The sequence below is a fragment of the Hydra vulgaris genome, chromosome 01 (assembly GCF_038396675.1).
Source record: "Hydra vulgaris chromosome 01, alternate assembly HydraT2T_AEP".
NCBI classification, from domain to species: Eukaryota; Metazoa; Cnidaria; class Hydrozoa; order Anthoathecata; family Hydridae; genus Hydra; species Hydra vulgaris.
The window spans coordinates 45,576,518-45,600,000 of NC_088920.1; the positions used below are offsets into that span (position 1 = coordinate 45,576,518).

Below are 23,483 nucleotides of genomic sequence, written 5' to 3' on the forward strand. Positions count from 1 at the left end.
TTAGGCTCTGGGGTGTAAATAAATATCACCCTAATTGTATTTTTTTTTTTTTTTACGCACTTATGGGCCACGGCGTTCGTTTTTAGTGGAGAGCGGTTGGTTTATTTTTTGAATAATTAAAAGTTTAAAAAAAATTTAAATATTATCAGACTACTCCTGAGAACATGCGACTCAGACCGTGTATAAATAAACAAAAAAGATGCTCATGTTTTTTTTAAATTTATTTAAATTTAAGGTGGCACATTGTTTAACTTTAAAAAATCAAAACTTTGTTTTTTATTTTATTTTACTTAAAATTTATTCTCGATTCAGAAATTATATATCTATACCATTTAAACTCAATATTATGAATAAAATTAGCTTTTTAAAAGTAGTCTTTTTAGCTTCAGTAGCAACGATGACTGTCTTTTTTAGTTAACTATATTCAATATTCAGTACCTGTTTGCTTTTGCAACCATTTTTCCACGTAAAAGTAAAGAGCAAACAATAGTGCAACCCTTCTCAAAGTTTGATCGTGAAAAGCCCTTTACCTTCTTCAGAAATTAAGTAGGGGATGGGGAGGGGGAGCTAAGGCAGTCAGAATTTAAATTGAAAAAATAGAAATTAGGAATTATTTGGGGGCAATCGTTTTTCCATCCCCCTGTTTCTACGCCAGTGCTTGTAACTCAAAATTAACAACTGAGTTATTTTTTTATCTGGTAGGAACCCTGTGTGATAAATTTGATGCGCCGTGGATAGGTATCTCACTTTGCTTAGTCGAGAGACTTAGCACACCAGCTTCGGTGTCGAATATATATAATACGGCGAAAATTACCGACTAACTTTACAATTTACAAACTTTTTTAAGTAGTTTATATATTTATCTTAACTTATATTTATTGGTCTATTCAAAAAATGCATTGGGTTTAGTGGTGTAGTCTACAAGATAATTAGGGGAAATCTCCCCGTTTCGCATGCTCGGAACACATTTTCTTTATAGTTAGGGCGCTTATATCACTTGCTGCGCCACTGCGCATAATGTAAGATTTTGTCAGTCCGGCCCTAAGTACGAAAAAGTTTTTTTTTTTTTTAGTTTGCACTAAAAAAACTTTTTTAATATAAAATTCTAATTCCTGCGCCACTGCGCATAATGTAAGATTTTGTCAGTCCGGCCCTAAGTACGAAAAAGTTTTTTTTTTTTTTAGTTTGCACTAAAAAAACTTTTTTAATATAAAATTCTAATTCTCACATAATATTGATTCAATTTCAATTAAGTTATTTTCTTGGTGTATTTTTTAAATTTACCAAACAAAAAATATAAAATCGGAGAAAAATCAGTGAGGCTTATAAAAAAAAGCCCAACATTTAAAAAAATTCAAAAATTGAAAAAAATAAACTTTTTCAAAAAACATCATTTTACATGATGGAAATCATGTCATATTGCCTTTGAGCAATATGACGCAATTTAACATTTTAGTACAGATAAATGTTAAATTTAATCAATGTGTAACTTAATTATTGAACGATTTTCTTACAAAAATCAAAAATGATCAAAACATAACATGTGCTAATAAGAACTTCATAATTATAAAACTATTAAATAATCTTGTTCTTTTCCTAACAATTAGTTTTTATAACAATTTATAAAGACATAGTCCCATTTATAAGTAAAAGTATAAAATAACTGGTTGTATTAATAAATTTGTATTAAAATATTGCAAAAATATCAATCAACTATTACAATAATTTCTAGAAAACTTATAAACAGTTGTATCATTATATACAATTATGCTAATATTATTAAAAAAAATCATTATAACTTTTATATATATTTATATTTATGTGAACGCAGACTTCGTGGAGATTTGAGCCAGACTTATAAGTTATTAAATAAGATTGAAAATGTGGACTTTTTAAACGGTTTCAAGCCTAATGATTTTCAATTATCTAGAGGAAACGGTGTCAGGTTTGAACGCGAAAAAACAAAGTGCAACTTAAGACACTCATTCTTTACTAACAGAATAACAAAACCATGGAATAAACTACCTAAAGATGTAGTTAATGCAAAATCAGTAAACAGTTTTAAAGCACAATTAGACAATTGGCTCCTTTTAAATAAAATTAATACTGACACTGCTGTCTAAGTGTGTTATTAATACACACACTCGTCGTCTTCGGGCGGCTACAGCATCTACTACTACTACTACTACTATATTTGCTAAAACTTTTAAACAGTTTTAGCAAATATATAAATTTGCTACTACTAATTTAAAAATAAATTATAATGAATTGATAAAATACTGGACAATATATATATATATATATATATATATATATATATATATATATATATATATATATATATATATATATATATATATATATATATATATATATATATATATATATATATATATATATATATATATATATATATATATATATATATATATATATATATATGTAAGTAGATATATATATATATATAAATATATATATATACATATATATGTGTATATATATATATATATATATATATATATATAAATATATATATATATATACATATATATATATATATATATATATATATATATATATATATATATATATATATATATATATATATATATATATATATATATATATATATATACACACACATAAATATATATATATATACACACACAAATATGTACACATTTATAAATATATGTGTGTGTATATATATATATATATATATATATATATATATATATATATATATATATATATATATATATATATATATATATATATATATATATTATATATTTATATATACATATATATATATATACACACACGCACAAATATGTACGCATTTATAAATATATATATATATTTATATATATATATATATATTTATAAACGCGTACATATTTGTGTGTGTGCGTGTATATATATATATATATATATATATATATATATATATATATATATATATATATATATATATATATATATATTTACATATATATATATAGGGGCACACAGAGACTTCTAGATGCCCAAGTAGATCATTAAAGGTGGTGGTACGGCCACCACCAAAATAAAAATAATAAAGCACTTCTAGTATTTTTCAATGTCTGATGATGTACTATAAATATTCTGCCCGGGGTAAACCGACCTGGATCCTTGTCATCTGTGGGCTCCTGTGTGTGTGTGTGTATATATATATATATATATATATATATATATATATATATATATATATATATATATATATATATATATATATATATATATTTATATACATATGTATATATATATAAATGTATGTATATATTTATATATATCCATATATATATATATATATATGTATATATATATTTATATATATATATAAATATATATGTGTATATATGTATATATATATATATATATATATATATATATATATATATATATATATATATATATATATATATATATATACATACGTGTGTGTGTGTAGAGGGTAGAGTGGTGAACTTTGACAACAAAATGCTTACGATTAGCTCTGTAACAATATATTTCCTTTGTTTCTGACACATTAGCCTAATTATAGATTGTGTCTTGATTTGAAACTGTATTCATATCTGAGAAAAATTTTTTTTGTTTGTTTAGAAATATGGTTTTTCTTACTTATAAATTTTACTATCTGTCATAGATAGTAAAATTTTTAAGTAAGAAGAACTGTATTTTTAAACAAAAAAAAATTGTATTCTCAGATATGAATGCATTTTCAAATATAGACACAATTTATCTAACTTAAAACGAAAAAATTATTAAATTCTAACGCTCAAATAATTAGAAAAAGAGTTACAATTTTATAAACAAATAACGCCTTAGATAGCTAGATAATTGTCGGCGAAAAACCAAAATTTTTGTATATTGATACATTTAAATGTTATAACAAATTTTTTTTTTCAACATAAAAACTAACTTTATAATAATTTAATTCTACGAAACAAAATAAACATGAACGTGATGCATAAAATTATAAATATATGGTTACAAATTTGACATTCCCTTTGTAACCAATGACCGTAGCCATATTTAAAATTATATATTTTATAATTGTCATTGCGCTTGCGTATAATAACTTGGCGCTTCTAAATGACCGTGTGTAATAAATTTAACAATGGTTATATATACATGGCTCAAAATAGGTGTTGACGCTAATAATCAAAATAAATATTTAAAATGGATATTGACGCTACACAATTTTCTCTTTCAGATCATTCTGAGGGAGTTACCAATTTATAATTATTATTATTTTCAAAAAAATGCACAATGGTTGGTTATCCTCTCGGGCAGGTCTCAGGAATGGTCAGTTGGCACCGATGTCCGGTACCTACGTCGACCCCTGCATTAATAAAATATATTTTTAAAGAGTTTATTTTATGATTTTCGGCACTAACTTTCCCAGAATGAATTAATCTGTCAATTCTAAAAAGCTATGATTAATAAATTTGGTTCAGGGGTGTGGTACATACCAAAAAATCAACATTTATTTCAAAAATTAATATTCATTTAAAAGAGTTTAAAAGTGATTCCCGCTAATTAGACTTAAAGGATAGCTTAAACGGTATTTCGAATGTTCATTAGTAATTTTTTCAAATCTTGACACGATTTCAGTGAGGCGCGCAGAATCATAGCGTAACTAAATACACAAGGCAATCTATAAATTAGATTATAAATGACTAAGCATTATTATACCATTTTTAAATCTTAATAAAAAAAAATACAAGCAAAAAAGTACAAACTGATAAACAAAAACTTAAGAATATATAAAATTAATTTTCAAATATAATACAATCTTCGATTTACAAGTTAAATTTAAAATACACGAACATACCTTCTAAACGAGCACACGTGACTATTTGTGTAGCAACTAATTTTAGATTAAAAAAAGAAAAGTAGTCCTAAACCAAACTGATAGAATGCAATAATGTACGCAAAAAAAGCAAAATCACACAAAGCGCATAGAATTGAATATGATTTTATATTATTTGTAGCTTTACCTTAAAAAAAATCTAATTAAAAGCACAAATGTTTAATCAATTCTAAGCAGGAAATGTCGATTACATTCTGTTTGTATAAAAAAATTTGTCTAATCAAAACGTATCAGCTGTTACAGAAAAAGATTTGTGGATTTACAGAAATGGATTTGTGGATTTCGATCCAGGTTGAGTCTTAAAAAAAATATTAAAAACTAATGTAATCTTTTTTTGATACAATTAAGAGTAAGAAAAATAACAATTCTCAAATTATAGTAATAAAAAATAATAGCGATATTAATATAGGAAGTATGAAAAAAAAAACCTTCTCAAATAGCAAAAAAAAAAATTTGAATACCTAAAATAATATTAATACCTGCGTCCAAAACTGCTGCTGTGGGGAAACATTGCTGAACGATGAAAAATTTGATTGGTTGCTTGGAGGCTGATTTTGATAATTAATTATCTGAGATGGATTTAGAGTTTGTTGTTTCTGTAATAGTTGATTGTCGGGTATATGGCTTGGTAGAATATTCATATTGCTTTGTAATACTTTCGGTGCGTTAACTCCTTGATGAAACGCTTGGTTATTAGAAACTCCTGGAAATAAAGTTTGTTGATGAGATTGGTGTAATGTATTTTTATATTGGTTAGCGATATTTTGATTATTATTCCAAGTATTTAACTGATTAGATTGTCCGAATGCATCATTAATTTGCATATTGCCACTTGCAGCAAAATTGTTTGATAAAAAGTCATTAGATTGAGGTGACGCAAATACATTTCGTTGTGAAATAACATTCAAGTCAGTTTGTTGAGATTTGTAGCTATTTTGATAAACTGCTGGTTGATTTCCAAAAGATGCAGGTTGGCTTCCGAAAGCTGGAGTTTGGCTTCCGAAAGCTGCAGGTTGGCTTCCGAAAGCTGCAGTTTGGCTTCCGAAAGATGTAGGTTGGCTTCCAAAAGCAACAGATTGATTCCCATACCCTGTAGGTTGGTTTCCATACCCAACAGGTTGATTTGCATACCCTCCAGACTGGTTTCCGAAATTAGGAAGTTGATTACTAAAATTAGTAGGCTGATTTCCAAAACCTGAAGGTTGATTTAGGAAACCACTTGAATTTTGTTGATTCAAAAATTGATTTTGTTGAAGTGTTTGGATGTTTGGTTGAAATCCATGGTGTGCACTTTCTTGAGCTTGTTTTGCAGAAAATTGTGAAGAATTTTGGTTCGATATCTGAGCTTGTGTTGAAAATGAATTGCTATAAAAAGGATTTGGTTTTGCTTGCTGCTGCTGTTGTTCGTTATTTATTCTGGAAGCATTTCCTGATGACAAAAATGGATTAGGTTGAGAACCCAAGCCTTTATTATCGGAAGATATACTACTGAATACTGACCCATTAAACCCACCATGTGAATCACTTGCTTTAAAGAGATCTGTGTTTGAAAATGCTGCATATTTATCCGAGACCGGAACTAACAAAAATGAAATAATTTACATTTATGAAGTATTGCAAAAAATAAATTTTTATTTAAGTATTGAAAACATTTGTTCTAATATTTTGTCGCAAAAAACAAACAAACAAAAAACAAATAAACAAGGAAAATAAAAAAAACAATTTCCAAAAAGAAACTAATTTAATAGTACTTACCTGAATTTGATGTTCCGCTTAAGTTTATCGGTTGGGAGGAGGAAAAAAAGTCTGACGCATGCTGTGATTGACCAGATGAATTTGCAAAAAAATCGAAAGGAGGCGCTGAATATCCAGTTCCTGAATTTAATGTAGCAAACTGATCTTGAGTTGAAGGTTGATTGAATATTCCAAAAGTCTGATCTGTAAAGAAATGATTTAAAGAAAAATCTGTAGGATTTTAAAATAAGCCAAGTGTTTAAAAAAATTACCAATTTAAATGTTTAAAATTTAATACCTGTTTATACTAAGAATAAAATATACTTAAATTTCATATTTTTATGTGAAAAAACTAAGAATAAAAAATATTTTATTTTAAATAAATTACATATTTTTATGCGAAAAAAAACAACAAAAAGTTGTAAAAAAACACTGAGGTAATTTAACTCACACTTAAAACATGTTAAATTTAAAACAGTTTAAACTGGATTATAGTATCCCATGTTAAACAAGTTCCAAAATTTTAATTGCTTATATCACAAGAAAAATTTCAATTGCACTCTTTTTGATGTTATTTCTGATCATATTGACCCTCTCTCTTTATCCATCAGCTAATATAGTTGTTGTCAGTGACTTTAATGCTCACCACTCTGAATGGCTTGGCTCTAGTGTCAGTGATTCTGCAGGCATTAAAGCTCACAACTTTTGCTTTTCTCAATCCCTAACTCAAATAGTCAACTTTCCAACTCGCTTTCAAGACAACCAGAATCTTGTTTCTGATCCTAGTCAGAGCTCAGTTTCTCCACATTCACCCTTAGATGCTTCTGATCACAGTTTGATCAGTACCTCTTTGAACATTATCGTACCTCTTACAACTACAGTAAAGCTGACTGGGATTCTTTCCGTGATTTTCTTCGTGATGGCCCTTGGGTAGAAATCTTTTGTCTTCCTGTTGACAAATGTGCTTCTTACATAACTTCATGAATTCAGGCTGGCATGAAATTTTTTGTTCCCTCTCGATGATTCCAGGTCAAGCCTCACTCTCCTCCATGGTTTTCCTCACACTGTGCTGCTGCAAATTTTTTTTTTTTTTTTTTTTTTTTTTTTTTTTTTTAGATTATTCACCTCCCCAAGGCCCGAAGGGGGCCACTACAGTCGAGGAGGCTACTCATTTTTTTGTGTTTTTTTTATTTTTTTTAGTTATTATTCGTGGTGCAACCCTCTCTCAACTCTTTAACTCCGAAACACAAACCTTGCCGAGCAAGGCCGCTGCGCGGAGAAACTAAGTTGCCAATCAATTTCAAACTAAATTGCCAATCAAAACCGTTACTTCCATATTTATTAGCAAAACAATTTTCCAGAAAACAGATGTCTGTTTATTACTGCTTGAAACCATTGTAAAAAGGTTTTGTCTATTGCCAAAGCCCGCTATTCTCAGGTCATGAAATTTCATATCTCATCTCAAAAATTTGTGACTTCTGGAGAATCTTTAATAGTATTAATAATAAGGGCAAATCTTTAATTCCACCTCTCTTGTATGGTTCAGACTTTGTCACCTCACCTAACAACAAAGCTGAATTGTTTGCTAAAAACTTTTCATCAATATCATCTCTTGATTCCACTAGTTGCGTTCTACCTGATATTACCAACAAACAGGTTGATCCATTGCTTGACATTCGTATCACTCCAGCTTCTGTATCTAAAACGATTTCCTGGCTAGACTCTTCTACAGCTTGTGGCCCAGACAACATACCTGTTATTGTCTTGCAGAAGTGTTCTCCGGAGCTGTCGTCTATACTCTCAAAACTATTCAACAAGTGCTTATGTTCCAGTCTTGTTTTCCAGCCTGCTGGAAAGCGGCATCTGTTATCCTTATCTTCAAAAATTCTGGAGAGCGATCTGATTCATCTAACTACTGTCCCATTAGTTTTCTTTCTACCATAAGCAAGGTTTTAGAATCTTTAATTAACAAACACTTAATTTCTCATCTTGAATCTAATAACTTACATTCTGACCATCAATATGGATTTCGATCTTGATGTTCTACAGCTGATTTGCTAACAGTAATAACTGATAGGTTTTATCGTGCATTAGATAAAGGTGGAGAGATTAAGGCTTTTGCTCTTGACATTTCTGAAGCTTTTGATAAAGTTTAGCATGCTGGTCTTCTCCATAAGCTTTCTTCTTTTGGTGTATCTGGTAACATTTTTAAGATTATTGAATCCTTCCTCTCCAATCGTAGTATAAAAGTTGTCCTCGATGAACAGCACTCTTCTTCTTATTCTGTAACTTCAGGGGTTCCTCAAGGTTCTATCCTTGGCCCTATACTCTTTTTAATTTACATTAACAATCTTCCAGATATTCTCACATCTAAGGTAGCATTGTTTGCTGATGATACTACCATTTTTTCTTGTCATGATAAGTAACCAACACTCTCTGATTGCTTGGAGGGAGCATTTGAGCTTGAAAAGGATCTCACTTCTGCTACAGCATGGGGCTCACAGAGGCTGGTGAACTTTAATTCAGATAAAACTCAATTTTTTTCAGCCAATTGTTATCGTAATAATTTAGATCTTCCTATATTTATGAACGGTGATGTACTCAATGAGTCATCCACTCTTCAACTTCTAGGGTTAACTTTTACTTCCAATCTTTCTTGGAAAGCATATATCAAATCAGTTGCAAAATTAGCATCTGCTAAGGTTGCATCTCTTTATCGAGCTTAACACTTTCTTACTTCGGATTCTATTCTCTATCTCTATAAATCTCAAATCCAGCCTTGTATGGAATACTGTTGCCATATCTGGTGCGGATCTTCTAATGATGCTCTTTCTCTTTTAGACAAGGTGCAAAAACGCATTGTAAACATAGTTGGACCTGCTCTGGCAGCCAACCTCCAACCATTATCACATCGTCGTAATGTTGCTTCTCTTACTCTTTTCTACAAATACAATAATGGGCACTGCTCTAAAGAGCTAGCATCTCTTGCGCCATCTATTAAAATTCATTCTCGTGTTACTCGTCATTCAATTAAGTCTCATCCTTTTTCTGTGACTGTTCCTAATTGCTCCAAAAACGCTTATTCGTCTAGTTTTTTCCTTGAACATCAGCTCTTTGGAATTCGCTTCCTTCATCTTGCTTTCCTGATTCATATAATTTGCAATCCTTTAAGTCATCCGTCAATCGTTATCTTGCTCTACAACTTCCATCTTTTCTCTTCCAGTAACTTCCAACTTTAATTAGTGGTTGTTTGCAGCTTTGTTGGATGTGAAGATGTTTAAAAAAATAAAAATTGGTTATATCACCAACGTAAAATAAAGTTTACAGGGCAATTGAAATTTTTTGAATAGACTTTGATCACAACTAATAAGTTACCTGCTTTTGAAAGTCACTAACAAAACCAATCAAAGAAGATAGGACAGAATGAAGCAATCTTCTATAACTGATTTTTTTTTAAACAATAAACAAAACTGATTTTTATATATGTAAACCACAACTATATGGTAACTGTTAAAAAGATGTAAATGTTTCTCCTTACTTAAAGCCTGTACAATACTCTACACCATGAAAAACATTTCTTGCTTATTTTCAAAATTTGGACAACAAAACCTGAACTCTTATAATTCAAAAACTTATGTAATGTGAACATAATATAAACCCTAGGCTTGGTCGGGAAGCGGAAGCGATCACTCTCGAATACTGACTACAGAAATAATAAAAAATAGTATTGACCAGATTTTTTAGTCGTTTTAAGAACATTTTAAAAAAGAAAAAAGTGCAAAAATGATTATTTGACCGATGAGAGACAATTACACACACACAAAAAAAAAACTAAGAAAAGACTTAACTTTTAACGCGAAAAAACTTAACAAAAAATAAATTACATTTAGAATTAGGGATGGCTCTTTTACTTATTAAAAAAAAATTATATAAACTAAAATTTAAATTACATAAGCTTACATATTATATAATTTGTAAAGTAAATTTATATAAAGTAAGTAAATGAATTTACTTATATTTTACAATAACTTTGACAGGATCTTGTACAAAAGTAATGCAAAAAAGTAAAACTTTAAGGCACTAACATTTAGTTTGCCACAACATTTGATTTGCGCGGTTTTAGGCATTTCTTCCCTATAAAGTTTGAAAATATCAATAATAGGTTTCCACCCGTGACTAAAACTCTCTCTAGTTACGGTCCATGATAGTTTTAGCTATAATAAACATTCTCTGAATTAAACCATCTCAAAAATGTTCACTCTCTGGCCAATCATTAGAAAGGTCTGGAATTTAGACAAAGCTGAAACAAGGTAGTTAGCAGAAGGCGCATACAGCCATGGGAGACTCAGAAAGGGCAGTTTTTTTGAAAAGAAAATAATTGGCATAATAGCTTATTTTTAACAAGTTATTTGCGTAAATGTATTTATTATTTAAAAACTAAGCAGAGAAAGTTTAAATCTGTCCTGAATTATGGGGGTTATAACACCATGCCAGATTTTTTGCCATATTGATACGAAAAATGTCCACCTGCTCAAGAATATACTTTGACTCTAAAAGACTTGTTTTAAACAACTACAGTAATTTTATATGGGCATGTAAATTTAGAACTTTTCACGTAAATACCTTTATCTGCATATAATATCAGTGGCCTAGATACCGTAGGCCATTATAAGCAAAATTTACGATGATTTATACAAAGATTAAAAAACAATTTTAGTCTACGCATCCAGTGATTCGGGCCTGGAAAAAAAAATACCCTAAAACATTTACCATCCCTACCCTAAATGTGAGGGCAACAAATTAGTAACTTTTATTTTATTTTCTTACACTAAATTTAAATCAACAGGTTTTAAAACTCAAAATTCAAAGGTTGCGATTATATAAAGTTTACACCCAAACCGAATAAGGTGGTTTTTTTAATATTTTCCTAAACATTCTAATGTGATATAAACAAGAACATACTTAAGTTTGGCACTTAAGTATGTTTTATTTACAAAAAGTTTATTTATTAACCAAAATCATTTGTTTTTCATAATTATAATATTACATCCTAAAATTTACACCAGTAGACATCATTATATTATTGGTTACCATAAAATCTTTAAATGAGTTTAATATGGTTTTTAACAACACATTAAAAGACCTCATTTGTACGTAACTATTAATAATACTATTAATTAAAGATGCTGTTTATTAAGTAATTCTAATCTGTTTGGTGATAATAGGAATCACCGCATTTTCAAATTATGAAACCTTTTTACATTGCTTTTCATGTGATATAATACCATGCAATACTTGTATTTAAATCAATTTAAAATTAAAAATTGTATTCTGTTTAATTTATATTTTCATGGATAATATTTTTTTAAACCATTTTATTTATATGTTGAAAAAATAAAATTATTCAAAATTTCTGTTATTTATGCAATATTTCTTCTGTTTTAGTAAATTATTTTAGAAAATGGTTTCTCTTTTTCTAAAATAACATACTAAAACAGGAGAATTTGGTATTTCAGCTACACATACATTAATTTTTTAGATATATTCCCTAAAAATACAAAACTTTAATTATCAACTAAAATAAACTTATTAAACTCAAACTTAAGAAAAACCACGATCATTAATTTTTAATGACATGTTTTTAATAACTTTATTATGTACAGATACTTAGGGGCTTGGCAATAAGACTAATTTTGTCTTTTTCTTGCCCCTGCCATTCGTATATTTTACAAAAGAAAAGTAATAATTTGTAATGGCAAATTTAGAAAATTAAAAAAATATAAAAATTAAAAATCAACCACTGCATTAAAGAATGTCTTTTAGTAACAACAACAACAACAAAAATCAATGACGAAATTAAATGAAAAAAAAAAAGGAATTTGATAATTATCAAATTAATAATAATAAAAATAAGAATAATTTGAACGATATTATAATATTGTTTGAAAAATACAAATGATCTTGTAGACTAAAGTCACTTATAAAAACTTAATTTTCTTCGTAAATTGTTCAACAAATTTTAAGTCCGCGTCATTTGATTACTTATTCACGAAAAAAGAGTTAAATTAACTTTCGCTCTGAACTTTTGAATGAGGAACAGAATTTGATTATCAAACAAACTTATAACTTAATTAAAGATAATATTTTAAATCCCCTAAATGATTGGGCATGTTGCTCAAAATTTATAAGGTCATTGTTTTTGAACACTAAGATAATATTGCATGAATTAGAGATTTGTTAATGAACTTAAATTTAGTTTACAATGTTATAAAAAATGTACCTATATATAAATGTTATAAACTCATCGCTCTCACACTAATGGCATGAAATGCTATTAGTGTGAGAGCGATGAGAATAGGGATGAAATGGGAAGTTACCATTTTAGGGGCTTATTGTTAACAGACTCTGATTATTACAATACTTTTGAAAAGCTTTACATAAACATGAATATATAAATATTTGGAGTTTGCTTCATGTCGTTACATAAAGTTAAATTCTCAAACAAAAACAAAAAGCTTGCTACGGGCCTGATTTTAAATATGTGATTGGAATCTGGTTGTTTAAATTTTGTGATTTACACTTTTGTTAACTTTTTTACTTTAAATTTTTGAAAATTTAAAGTAAAAAAAGTAACAAAAATTTACTGAAATAAAAAAAACTTGAAGTTATTTCATCTTTATTATAAAATAACATCAAGACACTTTTCTTCACAATCCACTATATAATTTTAAATTTGAAAGTGTGCTTTTTTGAACCATCCTTCTAAATTCGCTAAAATAAGTGGTTGTTGTGGTGATGAAAAGTCATCAACTTTTTTTAAGTTAATTACTTTTACTTTTTTAACTTTAAATTTTTTTTTTTAAATTTATCTTGATGTTATTTACACCAGTTATTTAAAAGTTTTTTTAAAGACTGTCTGGTTTAATGTTCTTTGGAAATGGCTCTGCATTTTGCAATTTTATTCAGTGTGGTTGTTGTTAAAAACCAATCTAACAAAAATGAAAGTTATTTCTGGAAATAACTAACTAGAATAATTGTTAGATAACAGAATAATAAAAGAACAGTTGTTGTCTGGACTAATTGAAATTAGTTCATTCCAGACAACAGTTTTATGAATAGCTTAATAAATAAATTTTAAAAAAATTATTTTCATTTCTGTTAGAGTGGTTGTTACGACCAGAGCCGCCCCGAACGGGAGATGAAGGGGGTATTCCCCCAACCCCAAGCTATTATATATGCATTTGAGTTAGCACATTTGTACATTTAGCATTTCAGTTGGCAAGTTTTGAAATATAGTTGGCAAATGTCAAATATCGAGGACCCTTTTTTATTTGTGTCTCTCTCTAGTTGGTAAAAAATACATACAACCCCCTCCCCCAATGAGAGACCTCTTTGGGACGGCCCTGACAACAACCACGCTGAATAAGAGAAGCAAAAAGCAGCATCGCTACAAATATGCCCAGCTCCTTTACCTTAAATTTTTATCAGGGTTACTAACCTATTTCCTCCCGACAAAAAAATTAATACTAAAACAAATAAATCAAAAAAATGTCTTTTCAAAGCCTTTTTGCAAAAAACCTTTCTTAATACCGATAGGACAGCCACTTAGATAAAAAATAAGCAGTTAAAGGAAGCAGTAAAGTGGTATTGAATCAGCAATAAACGTTGTTGAGCTGCAATCGATTCAGGAAAATTTCCACTAGTTAAAGGTCTAAGAACAATTAACAAACGACGCTATGGTGTCATTGATATCGGAGATATCAATGACACCATAGCGTAAGAGAGAAGAAACATTATTCAATTTTTACCAAAGATGAGTTGATAGTTTGTTATATAAAAAACAATAATAGGTAATATGCATGATTGAGAAATAAAACTATTTTCTTATAAACTATTCAAGTTAAAAGTAGTAAAATCTTTTTATTTTTTTGATTATTGTATTAAGAAAACTAAACTTTATTGTAATTCCAATAATTTAAAAGAAATAAGAAAATGTATCTATAAATCGCGCCCTTAATATCACAGTACGCTTCTAAGTGCAATGTTTGACCACTACTTACAAAAAAACAATACAAAACGGCCTGTTGTTGTCCTCTCTGATGGCCATTCTTAAAGAATTGACTGTGATGTATTGACATTTAAGAAGCAAAAATATTCAACTTTTCACCACTCCACCTGACACAACTGCACATCAATCAAATCAATCAGAAATTGCATGCTGAGTTCAGAAGTGCTAAATCTGCACTTTATTCTTCGTTTATGACAATCTTCGTTTAATGCATATACTTGCAGAGTTATGGCATAAGTGAGCATCAAACTAAACAATTATAAATTCAAGTAAAAAAGTTGAGATTTCAAGTGGAGGACTCAGTGTTGAGTGGATGCAGAAAGATAAGTTCTTACGAGCCAAACTGTGCATTAATAAAAATACTGAAAATAATCAATCAACAACAGCACTAAGAATTTCATCCCCAAAAGATGTTTGTTATGGCTCAGCAAGCTATTGGAAACACAAGTTTGTTATGGCTCAGCAAGCTATTGGAAACACAAGTTTGGCAAATAATTATGTTGTTCTTACTGCTTTTTGTAATATCATTTTGTAAGATTTTCATAAAATGGAAATATTAATTAATAAAAAAAAAAACATTCAAGGGTGCTTTTCACAATTATTCATTTATTTTATTATTTACCTTTAACAATAAAGTTGAAAAAAGCTAAAATATAAAACAAAAGTAATACAAAGTTATATCTAATTTATTAAAGATTAATAACATTAGACTTCATGAAACCTTGATGAAACAACTATATTTTATTTCACAAAAAAATGAAAGAAAAAAATTGTCTTACTAGAATTGGTAGAGGTTACAGTAGATGCACCAAATGGATCACTACCTAAATCACCTAACAAATCTGAATTTTTCAAAGTTGAAACTTGAGCAGGTTTATTTAGACTTGAGACTGAGGCAGTTCTCTGCTAAAAAAAAAAAAAAAAATACTAAAAAAATAAATAAATAGAAAATCATATATATAAGAAAGTAACATAATTGTATTTAAAAAGTATAAACTTGTTGTTATTGCATTAAGTAATAATCACTGAGCACAATATAAAAATATTATAAAATATATATTAAGATAATATTTATATTCCTCAGAATCTTATAACTTCAGACTTAGCTAACTTTATTACTTTATATACCTGACTTTTATAATTGACTTCAATTTATTACTTTATATACCTGACTTTTATAAATGCTTCAATTTTAGATACACATTTTATATATGTATATATTATGAATTATAATATTTGAAATTTATTTTCAACATGGTTCTTAAACAAAAACCTCGACAAACAAATCTGCTGAACAATAAAACAAGTTTAGGCTGAAATTACTAGAGATGTAGTGGAGTTGAACTTGATACTTCTTACTTACAACTGAGCACTTTAGCACAGTCAAAGAACAGAAATGGATTTTTAGATTTTTTTTATGCAAAATTTTGATATTTTAAAAGAAACAAAACACTAAGAAACTTGATCGATAATCTACATAATACTTTTAATTAATTACAGTGATCTTCTTTAAATTTAAATATTATTTGTTAGTGATCCAAAACATGTTTATAAACAGTTTGTGGTGATTTGTATATATGTATAAAATGTGTTGAAAGACGTTTAGTCAATTTAACTTAAATGAAAAACTGAACCTTGTGAATAATCTTACATAATTAAAAAAAATGTGAATCAAAAAAACATTTTATAAATAACTATTAGTAAATGTAAAACATAATAATACAAAATAGAATGAACAGCTTGAAGTCTGTGGTAACTGTGTTGTGCTCTATCGTATTTGTGTATGCTGTATGTACTGTATAACACACAGCATATAGCAACAACATCTACAAGTTTCAGTTTTTGGAAAACTATATAACTACTTACAGATTTTTGCTCTTTCTGGGAAGACATTATCACCTGAGGAGTACTTTCACCTAAAAGGGCTTTTAAAGGTTTAACTTCTGGCTCTTGAGTTTCAGGCTCACGAACAACAGGTTGACTGCTGTACCACATCTTTCTCTCATACTTGCGACTAATAAGATCTTTTAATTTTTGCTCATCGCGCGATTCTGGTTCAGGAGGTGAGGCTGAATTCCATAATGCTAACCATATGCTACGACACACCTATAGAAACAATGTATAAACCATCAACAATAAGAAATTAGAAATGTAGAGAATACATTACATTTGAAGGTAGAGAACACATTACATTAAATTATACTCAAAAGTTTAGATTAGTGTGAATAAATTCAAAGAATAAATTTCTTGAATAAAATTCAGAAACAAGTTTTAAGAGTTGACTAAACCAAAACAAACTATTTATCAAAATATTAACAAAAATCCATTTTTAATGTCATATTTTCTTTTTCCAAAATGAAAATTAAAGAAACAAAACAGCTGAAATGCTTTTGATCATTAGTTTGGTAAGTTTAATTAAAACTTATTTAATTTATGAAGTAAACGCAATTCATTTCCACACTTAGGAATCTCTTTATAATTACAAATCTCAGGCTATAACATGCGATAATTAAAAATCTGAGCAAAATTTCTTTAACAATAAAAATATGAAGGATTAATTTAATATACTAACTAAATTATGGAGAATTTTTTACTCTACCTAATGACATAAAAATAAATATCAAACTCAAAAGTTTGAGCATGAGTTTTGATTTACAAAAAAAATTTTTTTTAAAGTAAAAAGATATATTTATAGTGAAAGTTACGCTGACAAAGAATACTTTTTCAGAAAAGAATTTGTTATTTCCTGAAAAAAGTTAAAAGGGAATTATGGAGATGTCATTTTTTGAGATAAAACTGAACACTAATAATTTTCACACTTAGCTATTATTTGCATTTAATTAATTAACTTTTTAAACTCTATTAACAACTATCTTTTTCTATCATTATTATTTCTTATTTCTTACTCACTCACAACAATTTCCTGTACAAATCTAAATCACTTTAAATCAATTAACAAAATAAAAATCAATTCAAAATGTTGAAACATTATCAACAAAAAAAACTCTAAAAAAAAAAATATTCTGAGAAGCAAATAAGTATGGCGGTTGGAAGAATAAATAATGGTGAAATAAGTTTATTCAAAGCATCGTAAATATACAATATTCCAAAAGGTACCTTGTCAAAATCATGTAAACAATAGTGTGAATTCTGAAGGGTCTGGTACAACAACAACTCTGAGTAGTGCAATATTAATAAAAATACTGGCATAATAATCATATTGGGGTTTTGGTAGAACACAAAGCCAAACCATAGATATTGTTGCTAGTTATTTCAAAGTTACAAATCAAACCAGTTTAATTCGATGACAGTAAGATCTTAGGGGTCATCAAAACAGAAGATGATGCAATAAAACTACAACTAGATGTAGGTCATGCAATCGAATGGTCTAAGAAATGGCTCATGTTTTTCAATCTTGACAAATGCAAAGTCATGCAAATAAATCAGTGCACCTTTACTCAATGCTTGACATAAGCAACCAGGGATGAGGAGTCCCAAAAGGACTTTGGGTTTATAACTTTATTTTTTTATGGTCTTTGATGGCCAGAAGCTCTAAACATGTTGGTTGATTAATGATCTGCTATAAGAAAAAAATTTATGATATTTAATGACTTGGAACTTATTGTTTTTAAACCTGGAGTCCTTGCTGCCATTATACCTAAGGACTCCGGTTCAAAAATTGATTGTTCTTCTGACCTATAAGTCTCGATTTATTTCCCCATTAGTAGCCCATAACCTTTTTTTTATATTTTTAAAGCTCCTGGATACCAAAAACTAGAAAGAAGTAATCTTTTTGTGACTTTCAAATCCGGAGTCCTTTTTGGGACTCCACATCCCTGTAGACAACAATTGAATAGATCTTGGAACAATAATTATTGAACATGAATTAGATATGCTAACAACAAACAACCTAAAGGTTAAGCAAGTAGAAGCTGCAGCCGCTAGATCAAATTAAGTACTTGGCAGACTAAAAAAAATCATTTCACTTGAGGGATTACGCTATAGAGGGTACTCTACAAAACATACATTAGACCTCATCTCAAGTACGCTATCCAAGCCAGGTCTCCTCACCTAAAAAGTGACATAAAAACACTTTAACGCATTCAACAGCAAGCAACCAAAGCAGTAAGCAAGATAAAACTTAAAAATTATGAGGATAGACTGGCATTACTCAATCTTACCACTCTAGAAGAGGGACGAAAAAGGGGCAACCTGATTCAGCAGTATAAAATTACAAATAAAATAGAAAAAGTTGAATTCATAGTTCTGCAAATACAGGGTGGTGCATAAGTAACGTTATGATTTAATGAATGAATACATACTTTGATTAAGTATACTTTTTCTTTTTTTTTTCAGAGTCAATTTTAAAAAACTTGGAAAATTTATGATGGAAAGACTCGGCACAAAACAAAGAAATAAAGTTGTCAGCATTCGATTATTCAGACACAAAGATCATATCAAAATTTCTTTTATGTTCCAATTGCACCTAGCACACCAACAATTTACCAACTGGTTCAGCGTTTTCAGCAACAAGGGACTGTCAGTGATCTTCTGCGTGCTGGAAGACCTCATTCAGTTCGAAATTATGTGAACATTGCTCGAGTATAAGCAAGCATTAAAACCCCAAAACTTCTACCAGGCAACGCTCTCAGCAGTTGACGATGTCTAGGCGGTCTTTGCAAAGAATTTTGCATAAGTTACACCTTTTCCCATATAAGATTCAACTGGTTCATGAAATAAAACCAAATGATGCACAAATATGCATTTAATATAGTCAACGCTTCAAGAATTGTGCCTTGAAAACATTGAGTTAATTCACAAACTCATAATGAGGGATGAAGCCCATTTTCACCTCAATGGCAACGTCAATAAACATAATTGCAGAACATGGGGCACCCAAAATCCAAGAATAATTATTGAATATAAAATGCATCCAGTTAGATACACAGTATGGTGTAGAATATCTTCAGAAAGGATTATTAGACCATACTTTTTTGAAAACAAACAAGCTGCAGTTAATGTGAATAGCATTCAATATCGGGCAATGATTGAAAATTTTTTAAGGCCAGAGGTAGAGAACAATCCAGAATAATGGTTCCAACAAGATGGAGTCAAAGCTCACACAGCTTGTCCAACTATGGCTCTACTGCATGAAATTTTTGGAGATCGAATATCACATTTTTCTCAATTTAACTGGCCAACACGTTTGCTTGATTTAACAGCACCCAATTTTTTTTCTTTAGAGCTACCTAAAAGGTAGGGTGTATGCCAATAGACCAAGAACCATCCAACAGCTTAAGGTCAATATCCGAGAAGAAGTGAGGGTGCTGGGACCTTAAATTCTAAAAAAAGTTATGGAAAATGCTCTGGAAAGAGTATGTCTAGTCGAAGCAAACAACAGACACCATTTAAAAGATATTATCTTCAAAACATAATGTGAGCATATTTCCAAAATGTAATCTAAATTTTTATAAACTCTAATGTTAAATAAAAACAGAAATAAAATAAATCGCAATGTTACTTATGCGCCACTCTGTAAATGTGTAATCTCTATCAGAGTATAATCTTCATGGACATAATCAACAGCTAACACAGCAAATTTTAAAAACCTGCCAAGAACAAATCAATTTTTAAATCAGGTTGTTAACAACTGTCATTACATCATAACATGAATTACATCATCATAGTGGTGTCTGATGCTGCACCACTTCATCAGAGTTTACAGCTAAAACTTTATTTTTAAATGATGGTTTTGCTAGTTAAATTTTGATTTATGAATAAATTCAAAATCAAATTCATTTTAAAATGGCCAAACTGAAAAAGACTGGTATAATCATTTTATTAACAGATGGAGATACAAATTAAGCATTAGAGTTGCAAACAACATACCAACACTGAGAGCAGCATCTTGCACTAAAAAAATTGTAGCAAAACATTTCCAAACATGTGAAAAGCATTTTCTTGAAGAAAATATTAATGAAAATAGTTAGTGCAATTTATAGAATTTTGACGAAATCAGGTTTTCTGGTGACCAAGGCAGGAAATCAATAATTTGCAGATGCAGTGCTAAATGTCCATTAAAATTGATCAGTAATAATAAAAAAATTAATTATACAGTTGGTAATTGTATCTATGCATCTGGAACTGCAACTCAACCATTTATAATATTCAAGTCAAAATAGCATCTATACTGCAGTTGGTTTTAGATGGCCTGTCAAACGTTGAACAACTTCACTGTCTGGATGCATGGAAGATAAAACAATTTATACAATGGCTGAATAAATTATTTATACCAACAACTTAAAAAACTACAGGTACACATGTGCTAGTATTGGATGGTCATAATACACATGTAACATTTCCAAAAGATTGAATAATAACCGTCTAATCTCTGGAGCATAAAGCTGTGATATATAAAATGATTTTTCATTAATTTAGGAGCATTTTCAGTCAAAAAATGGGTTGTACTTTCTATGGAAAATTTAATTTTATCTAAACAGTTTATTGGCATTTTTGATTAAAATTTTTTTCTCTTTAAGCTAGTTATGCTTTTTTCCAGCAACATAGATTCTGATAGATTAAACAATTATACAACAATTTTTTTTTCAAAATCCTATGTACTTTTATATATGTGTGACACTAACATGATCTAACATGATGATGCACCTGATAAAATATGGGTACAATGTTAACAGAATGTTTATGCAATATTAAAAATGGTAACATTTAAATATTTTTAATATGGTATTATGATTGAAAAATTATTTAAAATGTTTTTTTATGATGTAGTGACATTAAGAAAAAGTCTTTCCAACAGTGTAAGAAACCACTTGTTAGAACAAGTGTAACTTGTTCTAACAAGTGGTTTCCAACAGTGTAAGAAACACTCTTTTTAGAACAAGTCTTGTTTGTCATTATTGTTTTGGAGTTTTATACCTAAAAAATTAAAAGTATAAAAAGATAAACTATAAATTAGTTCCATTTTTTACATTTAAACTAAATTCAAGACATTTGAACATCTATCATGTTTGGCTTAATTATACAATATTGAGAACAATAATATTGGTTTATTCATTAAACTTTGTGAGTAACCTCTATTATGGGTAAGAAATTTCACACTCCGTCTATTTTGTATTTTGTATGATCTGTTTTTTTGTATTATATTGTGTTTACTTATACAATTTATTTATTTATAAAAACAAAAGTGCTACCTCATTGCCATGCTTTTGCAAAAACTCAATTTCAGATGCTGTAAAGCTAGCCATAGATATTGATTTCACACGATGAGGTGGGTTAATACCTCTCCTAAATTTGAAAAAAAAACCGCTTAAAATAAACTCTGAAAATCTTATAATAAATAACTTGCAGCTGTATAAAATATACCAAAAACAGAAAATTTTTAAATTTCATATTTATATTTAATAAATACAAACAAAAATTTAAATAAGTTTACTCTATGGCTACACCATAATATGTGATTGGGTCTTAAAATGGTATTATTGAAAAATATGTTGGGAAATTCCATGTTAAATGACCCAGGTCATGTCACCATACATCTCAGATTTTGCTGATTTTTATACAGTTGAGAGTGCTTAGTAAAATAAGAATTACTTTAAAATTTGACCCTCTGGCTCCAAAAAAATCTTGAAATATGACCATTTTTATTTTTAACAGATATTGGCCAGGCCCTCTCTTGTCCCCTCAGAATTACGATTTTAAGTCACATAACTTTAAAAATATTTGGTTTTTTTATTTAAAAATTTGTAACTGGCTATTTTTGGGGGTAACAAATCCAACGAAATAATCATAAGTGTAAAAAATTATTATTAAGTACATGTAATTATCAATTTAAATAAATTTAGGCAATTTTTTTAAAACCTGTTTTTAATCCTCAAGAAATCCAAGTGGCCTTGATGATATCAAAAAATATATATTACGCATTATTCTATATTCATTGGTCTTTCAAAAAATATAAAGTTTTTGATCTGCAAGTACCTGGATTTTCATATATGGATAATGGGGCATGGTCCCACTTTTTTGTAGTAGAATATCACAATCGATTTTTCACTAAATTTCAGACTATAAAATATTGGAATTCTGTAGTTCCGATGACGATGCATGTTAAAATTGCTAGGGTCCAAAACACCAGGGGGGAAGGGCAGGGGCTGGGTCATGGGCCCCACTTTTTTGTAGTGAATCTTGTGATAGATTTTTCACTACTTTCCAGATAAACTGGAACTCTGAAAATTCCAGCACTTTCGTAGTCCTGATGAAAGTGTGTAAAAATTGTTTTCAGGGCAAATGACCAGAGGACAGGGGTACTGGGGGAGATACTATTTTTATATAAAAAAATTTGTTTATATTTGTTCCATTCACTTTTTGATCATTCTGTTTTCAAATGTTTTAAGAAAGTACATGTCTATAAGATTTTTGATTTGCAAGTATATGGATTAAAATCAGTCATCCATTTAAAATAATGATTTTAACAGAATTTTACATTGTATAAAAACTTTTTGAATTGAAAAGAAAACAGACAGAACAACATTGATCTGTCAAAGAACAACAATTGAAGAATACAAATTGATGTTATTAGAGGCAGTAAACAAATTAACGGCTCATTCCTACATTGCAAAATGTCAAGCAAGATACCTTAGGCAACAAAAGTAAAATTTGGCAATAGACTGCTGTATTGTTTTAGGTGATTTGGCAAAAAACTGAACATTTGTGCTTCAAGATGAAATCCTAAATTAGCAACATTGGTGCTAAAGTCAACACACCTTA

General features: G+C 28.9%; 1 protein-coding gene across 2 annotated transcripts in view; it reads right to left on the minus strand.

Moving 5' to 3' along the window:
• Positions 1 to 4,713: 4,713 nt before the first annotated feature.
• Positions 4,714 to 23,483, minus strand: part of LOC100210180 (arf-GAP domain and FG repeat-containing protein 1) — a 25,975-nt gene continuing 7,205 nt past the window's right edge. The window contains exons 2-7 of one of the 2 annotated variants that reach the window (XM_065788326.1): positions 21,914 to 22,007; positions 16,569 to 16,808; positions 15,482 to 15,605; positions 6,656 to 6,838; positions 5,380 to 6,479; positions 4,714 to 5,198 (exon numbers count right to left, since the gene is read on the minus strand). In XM_065788326.1, the coding sequence (XP_065644398.1) occupies positions 5,160 to 5,198; positions 5,380 to 6,479; positions 6,656 to 6,838; positions 15,482 to 15,605; positions 16,569 to 16,808; positions 21,914 to 22,007 (1,780 nt within the window). In that variant the 3' untranslated portion in view covers positions 4,714 to 5,159. Of the gene's footprint in view, positions 5,199 to 5,379; positions 6,480 to 6,655; positions 6,839 to 15,481; positions 15,609 to 16,568; positions 16,809 to 21,913; positions 22,008 to 23,483 lie in introns of both variants that reach the window. The other variant, XM_065788325.1, reaches the window with a different exon arrangement.